Below are 13,398 nucleotides of genomic sequence, written 5' to 3'. Positions count from 1 at the left end.
TCCCAGCTCTCCTGAACGCAGCAGCCCCCACCGGTAAAACCACAGCCTCAGGCTTCTTCAGATTTACATTGTAGTGCCCTGATGCTGCATTTCTAACTCATCCAAATGTGCGTGTAGCTGAGAGATTGAAATATCTAGGTGATTTAAAGTGAAAGGCATGAAGCTGAGTTTCTTTATTTGTTTGGTCCAGATGAAGTCTTCCTTTTTTTGTCAGACTTGGCAAGGGATTGGTTAAAAGCAGCTTTCAACCTCTTTGTATTTGTGGGAACCTAAAACTTTCCCAGGGGAACACTCCAGGAATTTCACAGGAACACTGGCTGTAGCATTGCCCATGTGAATAATTAGAAAATGATCCTTTGGAGTGGTCAAAGAGGAATTTCTTTGAGAAAACTCAACCAAATCCAGCAATTCCTAAACAGCTCAGGAGGGGACCCAAGCACTTTCCTCCCAATGGACCTTGGTGTGTCAAGATGCTCACCATCATTTCCAAAATAACCATAACAGAAACAGCCCCTTTCTAGGTGTGTGAGCTTTCAGTTTGATTACATCCCCTACTCCCTACCTCTGCAAACCCTTTTGCTCTTGCCAACCATGGGCAGGCTCCTGGATGGGACACTCAACGGGCCAGATGTTATTTGCATCTTATATGCTGGCAACAGCAAGGTCCTTATGAACAGCATTCAAGTCTGCTTGCTCAGTATCAGCCAGTCTTTTGCCAAATTAATAGCAGAGAACTTTCAAAGTGCTGTGAGCCATGGCCGTGCCACCGGCGAGGATGCTCCGCAGCACCCGAGCGGCATCGCCGGGAAGCACGCAAACAGCCGGCTGGTATTTGTGTCAAATTGTTGATATGTAAGCAGGGAGCATACTGTGCATTTAAATCACTTTCACACTAAATTTGGAACAGAAATCATTAAATATTTATTCTGTGCCTAAAATACTGCTCGAGCGTCCTACTTACTGTTATTACATATTAATTCACATAGATTTTGCAGTACTGATAATGTGTTTATTTTAAAATGGTGACTCTGAGGCATTCATTATGATTGGGCTGTTTAATAAAAAGTGAGATTCATGGCCCCAGAGGAATTGCATCTAGTCACTTCTGTAAACCTGAGGAAGTGGCTCGTGCGAAGGGAAATTCAAGGGTTCATAATTACCGCAAAAAAAAAGCACTAGCTGGAAGTTTGCAGTGATCTGTTGAAGACCAGTAAAATCAGCCCTTCCAGAATAAAGACACTTCAAAGCCTAGAAGAAATTAGGAGTTATTTCCTTAGCAGTGGGAGTACTGTACATTCAGAGAAGCAATCTCTCAGCCAGAGCATAATTGCTACAAATCGATTGCTACCTTCTCCGTGTAATTTCCTGAAATGTGAGGACCAGTTGAAAAACTACCACAAGAAACTTGAAAATAAGTAAATAGATGCACCTCTACTTGCAGTGACCCTGGGGATGGCAATCAGGTGCTGAATGGCAGCAGCAATCCAGCCCAGGTTTTGTAGGAGCCCTGTGCATGCTGGAATAGATCAGCTGCAATTATTTCCAGGCTCTGGGCTAGCAGAGTAGGGTGCATTTAATAAATCTCTCGTGGTCCTCCTATCTGCAATAAGCCTCAGTCATTTTTAATTATAGACGCCTCGAAATGCTGGGAGCCAGCGCTGATTGGGCAGCAAAATATTGCTACAATCCTCCCCACAGTGTTTGGAAAAGGGATTTCGGTGCTGAACCTGACACGGATATGATGCTGGCAGTCTGGCCAGAAAGTGGAGATAAACAGCTCACTTGTGGATTTTGTTGAGTAGCCACAGACATCGAGTCTGCCCTCTTTCAGGGCCTGCTGGGTCAGGCTAATTTGGTGTTATTTATTTTAACACCTGGTATAATAAACTCTAGGAAAAGGCTGCAAAACCGGAGCCAGCATCAGGGCCAAGCGCATCCCCGATGGCGAGCAGGCTCTGCCCAAGCCCAGCGGAGGAGAGCAGCAGGGCAGGGGGCCCAGAACATGCAGTATGTTTCCCACTGTGGTTAAATTTCCTCATCTTCTGCCTTGTGTTATCAAAGACGTTATTCAACCTCTCCTCTGCCACTGCCCTGATGTGCCTCTCATCATGCATCAGCCCTTCTCTCCCTGCAGTGTTTGCTCTCCCAGTGCCTTGGAGCAACAGCAGGCAACTGGGAGAAATGCATCAGGTGGATCATCACCAGCATCAGCCTCAAGGCAGAGGAAAGCCGATGTGCTGGCTGCCTCCTTCCCGCAGAAGGACTGTGGGAGGCAGAGGGCTGGGAGCAGCAGCGTTGCCTCCAGAGGCCAGGGCTGCTTCAAACCCAGCCACCAGCACCCCACACACAGCTGCAGCTGCGGCGTGTCTAAATCCAGTTACAGGGTGGAATAAGCACTGCTATCTCAACACACATGGCTATTTCTGAGTCTGGAGCCTGGCTGCTGTGGGAGCTCTCATTTCCTTGCAGATGCTAAGCAGGTCTGGAGAGCAGCACCCGGCACCTGCAAGGGCGGGAGAGGCGAGGGAAAATGACAGCTCAACAGACTTTTTCAAGGGACTAAAATGCTTTCCTAAAGTGTCTTCAAACACACTACCTAGAAACAGATTAGGAGGTGACCTCATTGGAAGCCCCAGTTTCCCAGTAGCACGGGACACTCCACCTCTCCTGGCAGGAGGGCTCTGCCGGTCCCCAGCAGGCAGCTGTGGTGAGCAGGACACACATAACCGGTGTCACCATGGAGGAGAGACTGACCCTCAACTGACTGGAAGCTGACCTCTGAGATGGCAGTTTGCTGAAGAAACTTTCTTGCCCAGGTTGCAATTCAGGGAGCCCTGTGCTCTGAATACTCTGTGTGCAGGGCAGGGAAGAGGCTGAGCAAAGGTTACAGCTCCGATAAGAGAAATGCTGAGCTGCAGCAGTGGCACCCCGGCTCTTGCACTGTCCCCAGCTGCAGCGGCTGGGTGTCCTGTGGTGCCTCCCTTCCCCATTCCAAGCTTCCCTGATGCCGAGGGGTTAAGCAAGGCCAGCAGCCCTCGCTGGCCCCTGCTTTGCTCCTGGCACAGCTCTGATGCAGTCAGATCCCAATGTAAATATTAGCTGAGCGTGCATGAACGGGTGAAAAGAGCACCGTTTTAAGCCATTCTGTTTGGAAGACACAGCAATCTATATAAGGCTGTTACCAAGAAACAAGGATTGTTTTCTGTGCTATTTTAGGAGACAGTGAAACAAATGGAGCCTAGGACACACCAGGATTTCTATTTCCCCTCTGTAAATTAGTGTTATTACCAAGTGGCAGTGTTTCACAGTGGCACTTTGCAGCCGGACTCTATTCATGCCTAAAAGAAAGGATGTGTTACTTGAACCTGCCCACTCACACACTCCCTTTATCCAGTGTCTTAACTGCTGTTCTTTAATCTGCCCAGATGCAAGGTGCAAACTGTTCGGCCCCTCGCAGCGTGTGTCCAAGGACATCACAGCAAGTCCTCCGGAGAAGGTACCATTTACTCGGTACTACTTGTTGCACAGCCAGGCTGGCCCTCAGCAGCTCCTCTGCTTCCTCTTTCAGTTGCTGCTGAAACTTCTCATTTTTATGAACTGGAAGATATTTTTAAGTAGACTCTTTGCCACTTAATGTGTCTCTTGTTTTTTCCCCTCCCCTTGTCATCTGTTACTGTACAAAATTCAGACTTGTATTGCAAAACTGATTTTCTAAAACAAGAGATACAGCTGAGGTGCAGGTACTTATTTCATATTTTGATGGTGCGTTGCCAAAGGGCCGGGGGTTGCAGGGAGTAACAGCCAGAAGAACAAATGATCACAGATGTTGGACTCCAATATATGCTGAGAGCAGCAGCCAGCAGGCAGTGTGTGATTCCTCGGTGGCTGGCACTGGGCAGCACCATGCCCATCCCTACATCACTCGAAATCAGGAGCTGCTCTGCAGTCGGTCTCAAAGTGAGGGTGAATCCCAACTGAGGCTGCTGCATAGCCCTCCACCATTTTCAGATCCGACCCCAGCATACTGCAGGTAGAAGGCAAATCATCCCTGGTTCAATTAACCACCACCATCCAAGCTGGGCTAGGGACAGGGGCTAGCAGGTGCGGTAGGTGACCGGTGGGGAGAAGCAGCCCCAGCACCAGCAGCCTGCACGCTCACCTCACTCTCCAAATCTCATGTTCAGTGCAAGCGATTTTCTGTGGCCACGAGGGATCTCAGGGGAGGCTAAACCACACAAGATTTGCGCTTTACCCTCTCTTTTCCCTTCTAGACTGTCCCCTCGCTGCCATTGGTGCACATAGACTTTATAAAGGCGCTAATTGCTTCCAGCTTTCATAAATACTCTGTTTTAGGCCTTTAACCAGGATTAATAAAAAGAGTGAGGGTTTGTTTGTTTTTCATGCAAATGTGAACTTCCCTGTGGGAGCTATTCGGTTAAGCTCTCCCAAACGGCTGCTTTAAATGGAGTTTAGTCTTTTCAAGGGTTTCTTCCAAACCATTGGGTCCTGCCAGCCTGCTTTCAGAGGCAGCGCCACAGCACCCAGCGCCACGTACACAAGCACTCTCTTTCCAAAGCAAGGGCCTCTGCTTCAGCTCTGCTTTTCTTTACAGTCATTTCCACAAATCATTATCTACACTGAGTTGCCCCATCTAATGGGAATAAATGGAGAGGGATACGAATGCTACAGCAGTGATTTTTTCTAATATCAGCAAATTCTTCCCTTTGACACTGTAAAAAATGGAAACAGATTTGAAACACTTCACAAAATACTTTTAATATTCTTCAGCCGACACTGCTTCTGATATCTGAGGCCACCTGAGATCTCCTTTGCGCAGCTGCAGTGTCTCCAGCTGGGAGAGGTGAGAAGCTTTTCGCCATCCGCAGGGATGGCGCAGGCGCTGCCGGGTGTTGTGTGTATTTGCTGCTCCTTGTTTGTCGTGTAAACACGAGCAGGCACGGAGGTCGAGTATTCCCGCATGGTGTGCGTTGTCTCTTACTGGAACCTGCAAGAGAGCTGGCAATTCAGGCTCTTTGGATCTCATTAGGTAATTATTCTGGAAAGTATTTTAGAAGAAGCAATTAATTCACCATGCTGGGAACAAATAGGGGCAGATTTTTTGAAACCTCCTGGAACCTGCTCCGAAGCGATAAGCTAGAAAGGACCATGGATTTTGCAGCTGTGTTGCATCTTGAAAACAAGCTGCCCAACATTATGCATCCTTTTAACCCAAACAGCGTCTGTTTTAGTATCCTGAGCAAACAGCAATATACACCAATATAATACCAAAAATTACTTAGCTAATGCTCTCATTTGTCTACATTTACCCACTCATAATGGGTAATTACACAATTACCCACCATGAAATATTACCACTGGAAGTTATGCACACATAATTTTCATGATCGCTCCACACGTGCTGCTGCCCTTCTGCATGATGCTGGACAGTCGTGCCTGTTGCACGGCTGCTTTGCTGGCTCACCCAGCCATGTTTCAGATCATCTTTCTAGAGGCAAAATTCAAGGTTTGCATGCCATTTGTGTTTTTAACAGTGCAATATTCCTTGGGATTTTTCAACACCACGGAACTCTCGGCTCCTACAAGAAGTGCCACAAGGATGGGTGCAGGGAGGCTAACACTGAAAGCTACTGAAAATGCTACTGCTCTTGGTGTCATCAGAGGGGATCTTTCCTGCAGCTGGAGATGCTTTGCAGTAGGATGCAAACAGCTGTAAGTGGGAGGTGTTTTAGAGGGAGCTGGATACACCTCCCTGGGCAGAACTGGCATTTGGAAATGGAAGGCAAGAGACCTGAGACTTTTTGACTTTGTTCTTTCCTTTACTCAGGAAAAAGCATTAATGTTGTAACTGTACATTCAGACATAACCACTGGGAAAGCACGGCTGTGCGAATTAAGGAAAGAGAAAGTGTTGATCACACTGAGGGTGATGTGTCCCTGCTTCTCTGGACCAGCAGCTCTTCCAGATGAACCCTGACTAATCTGTGCCTGGATGTCTAGTCAGGCCCCTTCAAGCATATCCAATTTCAAAGTTCTCCAGTGAGCAAAATCTCACCCACTAAAGGATAAATATAATTCTGAAAGCTCCTAAAGAAGACCACATTTTTTTGGGTGGTTGTATGTATCTATTTTGCATCAATTAATTTAAGAAATCTTTTCTGACAGATTGTCAATCTGTCTCTACAGATAGATACGCAATGTCTGTGATGTTCCTACCAGCAAAAGTTGCTTCTGTCATCCCCAGCTGCTTTCCTCTAGCGAATCCACCTCTGCAGAGTTACCTAAACAGTTCAGAACAATCACTACTGAAAGAAAACCTTTCATTAAAAAAGTCCAATTTTCCTCTGATCATCTCAGAGAGTTTATTTGCTGTCATGTCTGGGACAGGGAAGATGGAAAGCTGCAGCTTTTGAACACCTACCTCCTCAACTATGAGGGAGAGCACCTGCAGCTTCATGTCGCAGAAAGAAATTTCTCCATACTCCAGTACAATAAATGGCATTTCTTTCTTGAAAACCCCAAAGACAAAGGCTTCTCCTCTGTTGTAGGATTACCTATAGGTAATATCATTACAGGCACTGATGTAATTGAGTCTATTTTTTCTGCCTTCACAGTTGGCACAACAGAACTCAGGACAGTGAGTTTTTCTGATGGATAATATGAAAATGGCATCAGTTTTAAAAACCTCAAAAGAGACTTTAGAAAATTAAGACAACTTTGCTGAGGAAGAGATCTCTGGGACTTTCCCATCACCCCTGTGGTAGAAATCCTTGCATTAGTCACGTTAGGGGCCATGTGCCAGGCCATGTGCCAAATGGCACTAGGAGGTGCTGTATGACCTGCCCCCATCACAAGGGACTGGCAGCACAACTACATGACATGGCCCTTGGGCGAGAAGGAGCCCATCACAGCAATGATTTCATGGTACTTTTATTTGTTTGGGGAGATGGTAAATAGGGAGGCATGAACTGAAATGATACTAAGGAAGGCTGAGAGGGACTGAAAAACCCTTTCCTAACCTCAACCTAGACCAGCCTCTGTATGCCAACACCACACCGTGTGTCCTTTCCTTTTCCAGACTGATGGGAAGATGCAGATGTAATATAATGCCCCACGCTGCCAGCCATCCTCACCATCCTGCCCTGCAGCCAGCACTGCCACTCGCACAGCAAGCTGCCTGCCAGCACCAGCACCCTGCGCTCCGTTCACGCTGTTTATCCCCAAACGCCAGCCAGACTGCGGGTTGTCCGATACAGGTGGCTTCTGCTGGCTTTTGTCAGCCTGTGGGTTGGACCGACAGTCCTGGCAGCAGCTCTAGAGAAACTGGGCAACAAAGGACTGTTTCTGGAGGTGGTCTCAGATGAAAGCGGTAGCTGGGCAGAGCAAGCTGTGTGCCTGTTCCAGCTTTAGACATCTCCAGTCTGATGTGCAGTATTTATTTGACTTGCTGACTGTGCTCTTGCAGAAAATGCAGCTTTGCCTTCCAACAGTTGCCAATGAGTGATGCAAACATGAAGGGTGTGAAGGTGTAGCAGGGCTGGAGCTGTGTCTGCCTGGAGTGTCGGTGTGTGTCAGCACCTGGCACTTGTAGGAGCCCATCGACACCCAATGGGATCTGGGGCTGAGCCGGGGGGAGTGCCCAGCGCTGTACAAAGGACAGCGGTTGTGCCTTGCAGAGCTCACCCTGACGTCCTGGGCAGGATACCCTCCGGGGGGGCTGGTCCCAAGAGGACCGAACCATGGATGTCTCCATGCACTGCCAGGGCTGCAAGGCTCTGAATTTGCTCTTCCCTGCAGAGAGCTCAGCATCCCCAGAACTTCCCACACCACAGGCAGGACACACACCACGGCACGCACAGCCGTGGGGCTGCAGCTGGCCACTGGCCCCCCTCATGCTGCCGGTGTCCCCATGAGAGAAGGGGCTGTCACGGCGGTGGCAGCAAGCCCAGCCAGCGAGCGTGGCTGTTCCTGCGCGCAGCCCCGTGGGGTGTGCAGGATGGCACAGCTCCGGCAGGTAAGGCTAACAGAAACACAGAAAGCCACTTTTCCCCCTCTGCACCAATTTTTCATCTGCTTCTCATGGCTTTCGGAATGCAAGGCTCTGAAGTTTTTCCATTCTCATCTGCTACGCTGAGCTTTTAATTGTAAGTAGACAAGAAGCTCAGAAAGCCCAGCTGATGTGAAAATCCTGAAACACGTGGTCTGAAGCGGCACCCATCTCCCATCCTGTGAGCTAATACCACAGCCTCAGCACCAGGAATCAATGTTTACCTACTCTTCCCAAAAGTGAAACAAACATTTATTAATATGTGTAACAGGTGACAGGCATTTTGACATTTACAAAAGAAGCGCTGCTAATTGAGCAGGAAAAAACAAACCTTGAAAACACCCACCCACCACAAATACAATGTACGTGCAAGTGAAGTCTCAATCAGATCTGAAAATCACTGAAAATTAAAATATTGAACACACATGACATCTTCACTGATTCATCCCTCAGAGCTACTCTTGAAGCCCTCAGCTCGCTCCAGGTAATCTTCAAAGCAGAACACCACGATATCATTACACATGTAATAGTTAGTGACTTGGGTTAAATATTTATTAGCAGTATCGCTTTTCAATTAAGATTTTTAACTGTGTTGAGGTGCAAGGCTTGACAGACAGCAAACTTGCCCAGAGCCTCAAGTCTGCAGGGGTTCATGTGGCTCACGCAGCTGTGGGGACACAGCAGTGTCAGTGTGGGGCTGTGGGGACACTGAGCACACAGCAGTGTCGGTGTGGGGCTGTGGGGACACTGAGAGACAGCGGGGTCTGTGGGGACACTGAGCACACAGCACTGTCGGTGTGGGGCTGTGGGGACCCCGAGGACACAGCGGTGTCGGTGTGTGGCTGTGGGGACACGGGTAGACAGTGGGGTCTGGGTCTGTGGGGACGCTGTGGGCAGTGTGGTATCTGATGTGTGGCTATGGGGACACCGAGGACATGACGGCGTCTGTGGGGACACCGAAGCTACGGTGGTGTCTGTGGGGACCCTGAGGACACATCGGTGTCGGTGTGCAGCTGTGGGGACACTGGTAGACAGCGGGGTCTGAGGGAATACTGTGGGCACTGTGGTATCTGTGTGTGGCTGTGGGGACACCGAGGACACGACGGTGTCGGTGTGGGGACACCAAAGCCACGATGGTGTCTGTGGGGACCCCGAGGACACATCGGCATCAGTGTGCGGCTGTGGGGACACTGGTAGACAGTGGGGTCTGTGGGGACACCGTGGTATCTGTGTGAGTCTGCGGGAACCCTGAGGTCACGACGGTGTCGGTGTGGGGCTGTGGGGACCCCGAGGCCACAGCGGTGCCGCGGCGGGCGCCCACCCCGCAGCCCTCCGGAGGCGACGGCCATGGCGGCGGCCGCGCCCCGCCGGCCCCCAGCGGGCATGCGCGGCGGGGCCGCTCTCCCTCCCGCTCTCCCTCCGTCGCCCCCCGCCGTGCAGCACCGCGGCCAGCGCCCGCGCGCGCGGGGCGGGGCGGGGCGAGGGCGGGGCGGGGCGGTGCGGGGGCGCGCGCGGGCGCGGCGGCGAGCGGAGCCGGAGCCGGAGCCGGAGCCGGAGCCGGGCAGAGCCGCGCCGAGCGGAGCCAGCGCAGCCCAGAGCCGGCCCGGCCCCGGCCGAGCCCAGCCGCCGCCGCTGCCGCCGCCATGCTGGACCCGTCGTCCAGCGAGGAGGAGTCGGAGGAGCTGGTGGAGGAGGAGAGCGGGAAGGAGCCGCTGGCGCCCGCCGCGGCGCGGCTCTCGCCCAGCCGCCCCGGCGAGGGCCCGGGTGGCGGCGGCGGTGCCGGTGCCGGCGGCGGTGGCGGTGGCGGCGGCAGCAGCGGGGGGCTGCAGCCGGGCGGGCGCGGCGCCGGTGCGGCGCGGCCCGCCAGCCCCAGCCCCTCGGTGGCCAGCGAGAAGGAGAAGGACGAGCTGGAGCGGCTGCAGCGGGAGGAGGAGGAGAGGAAGAGGAAGCTGCAGCTCTACGTCTTCGTCATGCGCTGCATCGCCTACCCCTTCAACGCCAAGCAGCCCACCGACATGGCCCGCCGGCAGCAGAAGGTACGGCGGTGCGGGCTGCCCTGCCCTGCCCTGCCCTGCCCGGCCTTGCCCTGCCCTGCCTGCACCGTCGAGCTCGGTCTCCCCTGCCGGCACCCTGCCCCGGCAGCTCCCCTGCCAGCACCCCATCACCCACTCCCTGCCTGCCCCCGTGCCCCTGCCCCCTGGCAGCAACCTTCCTGCCTGCCTGCCCCCAGCCCACTCCCCTAACTGCTTACCTACCCCCGTGCCTGCTCCCCTAAATACCCTCCTGCCTGTCCCCCTGCCTGTCCCATCCTGCTCCCCAGCAGCCCCATGCAGGCCCACAGCCACCTGGGCACCCCAAGGGCAATCCCGGCACAGGGCACCTTGGGCCCGCACGGGTGGGGTTTGCTGGCAGCATCCCTGTCCTGGGGCACAGGGAAGCCCCCAGCCCATTTGCCACCCCTTGGTGCTGCTCCCCGCATGGAGCCAGCGTGCTGACATATGGCATTGCTCCTAGTTACGCAACATTGGGATTCGGGAAGTTTGGGATGTTGGCCATCTAAAGGTTGTCAAAAGGAGAGAAATGGGTTATATTGCTGGAAAACGTCATGCGCGTGCCCTTGCCTCCTGCAAAGGGACTCTGCAACTCCATGCTCGCTGCAAAGTTTGCTTAACTGGGAGTGCCGGCACTGAGTTGGGGAGTTACTGAGTCTCATTTCAACTTCTTGCAAGTGTTTATGTGCGGCGAGCTCCCCGACGCCAGCTTCCTGGCAAAACGTGGCAGCAGAGCTTTGAGATGAAGTCGCTGCCACAATCCTGACTCTTCCTCCCCCAGTGCGTCACCGCGGCAGGGCCACACGCTGCTCCAGGCAGAGGCTGGGCGGGAGCACTTTGCCTGGGCTCCCCATCCCGAGGAGCTGTCTTGGAGCTTGTTTCCCCAGTGAGGCACGAGCTCATGGGCCAGGGCAGAAATTAAGTTTCTCCGGGATGCGGACACGGGCACCTTTCACTCAGATGCAGCCAACTTTTTTCCCCGTGGCAGCCAGAGTTAGGTCTGCGATGGGACGTAGCTCTCTGGAACAGCTGGCTGATTTTTTTTTTTTACTCTGTTTTCAGTTGAGTTTCTTAGACTGCAGTTTTAGCCTTGATATCATTCTGTGTTCACAAATGACCTTTGCAAATCAGGCAGGCTCCTGGATGTATTGATGCAAACGACATTCAGTTCTGCTACACCACAGGACTATTATTAGTCATTGCAACATACGGAGGTAGGAAAGTGTATCCGTACTGCATGTAGTTTAAAGGCAATATAGGACAATCTGGTGTTGCTGGAAGGTTGAATGATCTGCTTTTGTTTGCTGAGCAAAGTGCATAGCTGAAAATATAGCTAAGTTTGGAGATTTTTTTTTTTTTTTGCTTTATTTTTTGCCTACAACCCTTTTCAATAGATTGTGGATTTTCAAAGTCGTCTTGGCTTTTGTTCCCTGTGAAACTTCTTCGCGTTACAGAAAGATGATGGAATTTAAGTAATTACTAGGTTTGCAGAAATTCAAACAAACAAGCCCTGCAACTGTTTCTCACATAAAAGTGAACTGAGATTGAAAAGGAGTTTTTCCAAAGGAGCAGGCAGCGTCTTAGCAGTCCGGAGAAGAGTGGCCAGGAAGAAGGGTGGTTCATAGTCCCTGGACTCAAAATACTGCGCTATGAAGGAATAGAAAGAGGGGAGGGAGAGAGAACGGGGGAAATAAAGTACAGGTGAAATAAAGAAATGAGGAGTAATGAGAAAAATTATAAACTGGCAGCAATACTTGTGGGAATGGGGAAGTTACACAGGATCTTGGGAGGAAATAATCCATTCTCTGTGAGATGAAGAACATAGGGAAATGCGTCTGACTTATTTATACAAATAGCTAAAATAGGTGTGTCTCGGGGGCCTACTGTCTCCCCTCAAACTTAGTAGTGAGAGGGAATTGGGAAAGCTAAATTTAACTTGACAACACATGTCAAATTAAATTCACCCTTTTAAAGATGAATTCATTCTGGGTTTTCGTCTTCTGTATATACCTACATTCGGTTGTCATACAGGTTCCTGGAAGTAAATCCTTGCCCTTTTTCCTTAGTCAAGGCTCTATTAAAGTCAGTTAAAGGACTGCCAGAGTCCAGAGTTTGTTGCTGGATTCCATGTGCTCCTCTGCTTTCCTCACGTATCCCTCTGGGAAAGCCCACCCTTCCTTCTCCGGCTCGAAGGGGACCAAAGGGCGAAGGTGTGGGACTCGTTTCCTCTTGGGCACTGAGATTCTGTTGTGGTGGCTCTGCCAGGTTGAACGGTCTCTGGGGAGTTCGTGTATTGGTTGACCTTTGGTAATGGTGGAAATACCAGATGCTCCAGGACCCATCAGAGTGGAGCAAATGCATTTTGTTCCTCGGGGGAAAGATGGGAGAAACCCAGGTTTTGGTCCTGCTCTGATGGGAGCTGTTGTCTCCATTTTCCTCATCAGCAGAGTGGGGGATAAACTGCTTCTTTCTCCATGTGTCATGTGCCTCTCTACCCTCACAGCCTGCCATTTGTGAGGGAAGGGTTTCATCCCAGGAGAAATGGGAAGGAGAAAACCCCCAAGTGTTGCCATTTGCGGTCCCTGCTCTGCACAGGGCCGGCACACAGGACCGTGCTTCCGCCTCTCCCGTCAGTGCTGGATGGAGGGGCTGTGGAGGGAGGTGCTTGATCCACCTCACAAGTGGGCACCCTGGAGATGTGAGGGTCTGGCCCTGCTGATCTGCCTGCTGCGCTCACTGCCTCCCAGGATGCTGGGAGCCCTGCTGAGGCGTGGGGCCCAGACCCCATGCCTGCGTCAGGGAGGTGCTGAGCAGCCACTGCAGAGGTGCTGTGGTGGAGCTGTGCAGCGCTGAGGGCTGGTGACCTGTCCCCAGCCCCGCTTAGCAGGTCCTGCCTGGCACTGGGAGGGCGAGGAGGTGGTCAAGCTCTGGCTTCACCTGGCCCACAGCTCTCCCCTGTAGCACAGGAGATGCTGCCACCTCTGAGCACAGCCCGAGCAGAGTGACCGTGGCTTTGCAGATGCGGCTGTCACCCTGTGCATCAGCTGCCTGGCACAACCCAGCGTCTCTGGGTTACCTGATAAAAGGCAGCCCATCTCCATGGGAGAACCATAGGGCTCACCGAGCTCCTGGAGCCTAGGCTGCTTCCATAGCTTCACCTTTGCAATTTTCTCAGAAAAGAAGGCAATTGATTTTGTTGCAGTCACAGCAGTGAAGTTCTTGCCTGGACTGAAGATCCCCGCGGTACCTCCCCTGAGGTGTGTAATCCTCTCTCCTTGATCCT

General features: G+C 51.8%; 1 protein-coding gene across 4 annotated transcripts in view; it reads left to right on the top strand.

The window, feature by feature from the left end:
- Window positions 1–9,610: 9,610 nt before the first annotated feature.
- CADPS (calcium dependent secretion activator) overlaps window positions 9,611–13,398 on the top strand; it is a 221,360-nt gene continuing 217,572 nt past the window's right edge. For all 4 annotated transcript variants that reach the window (XM_074835822.1, XM_074835820.1, XM_074835819.1 and 1 more), the window contains exon 1: window positions 9,611–10,100. In XM_074835822.1, the coding sequence (XP_074691923.1) occupies window positions 9,708–10,100 (393 nt within the window). In that variant the 5' untranslated portion in view covers window positions 9,611–9,707. The remainder of the gene's footprint in view (window positions 10,101–13,398) is intronic.

The sequence above is a fragment of the Strix aluco genome, chromosome 11 (genome assembly GCF_031877795.1).
Source record: "Strix aluco isolate bStrAlu1 chromosome 11, bStrAlu1.hap1, whole genome shotgun sequence".
NCBI lineage: Eukaryota > Metazoa > Chordata > Aves > Strigiformes > Strigidae > Strix > Strix aluco.
This window is presented reverse-complemented; position numbering and strand designations above follow the sequence as displayed.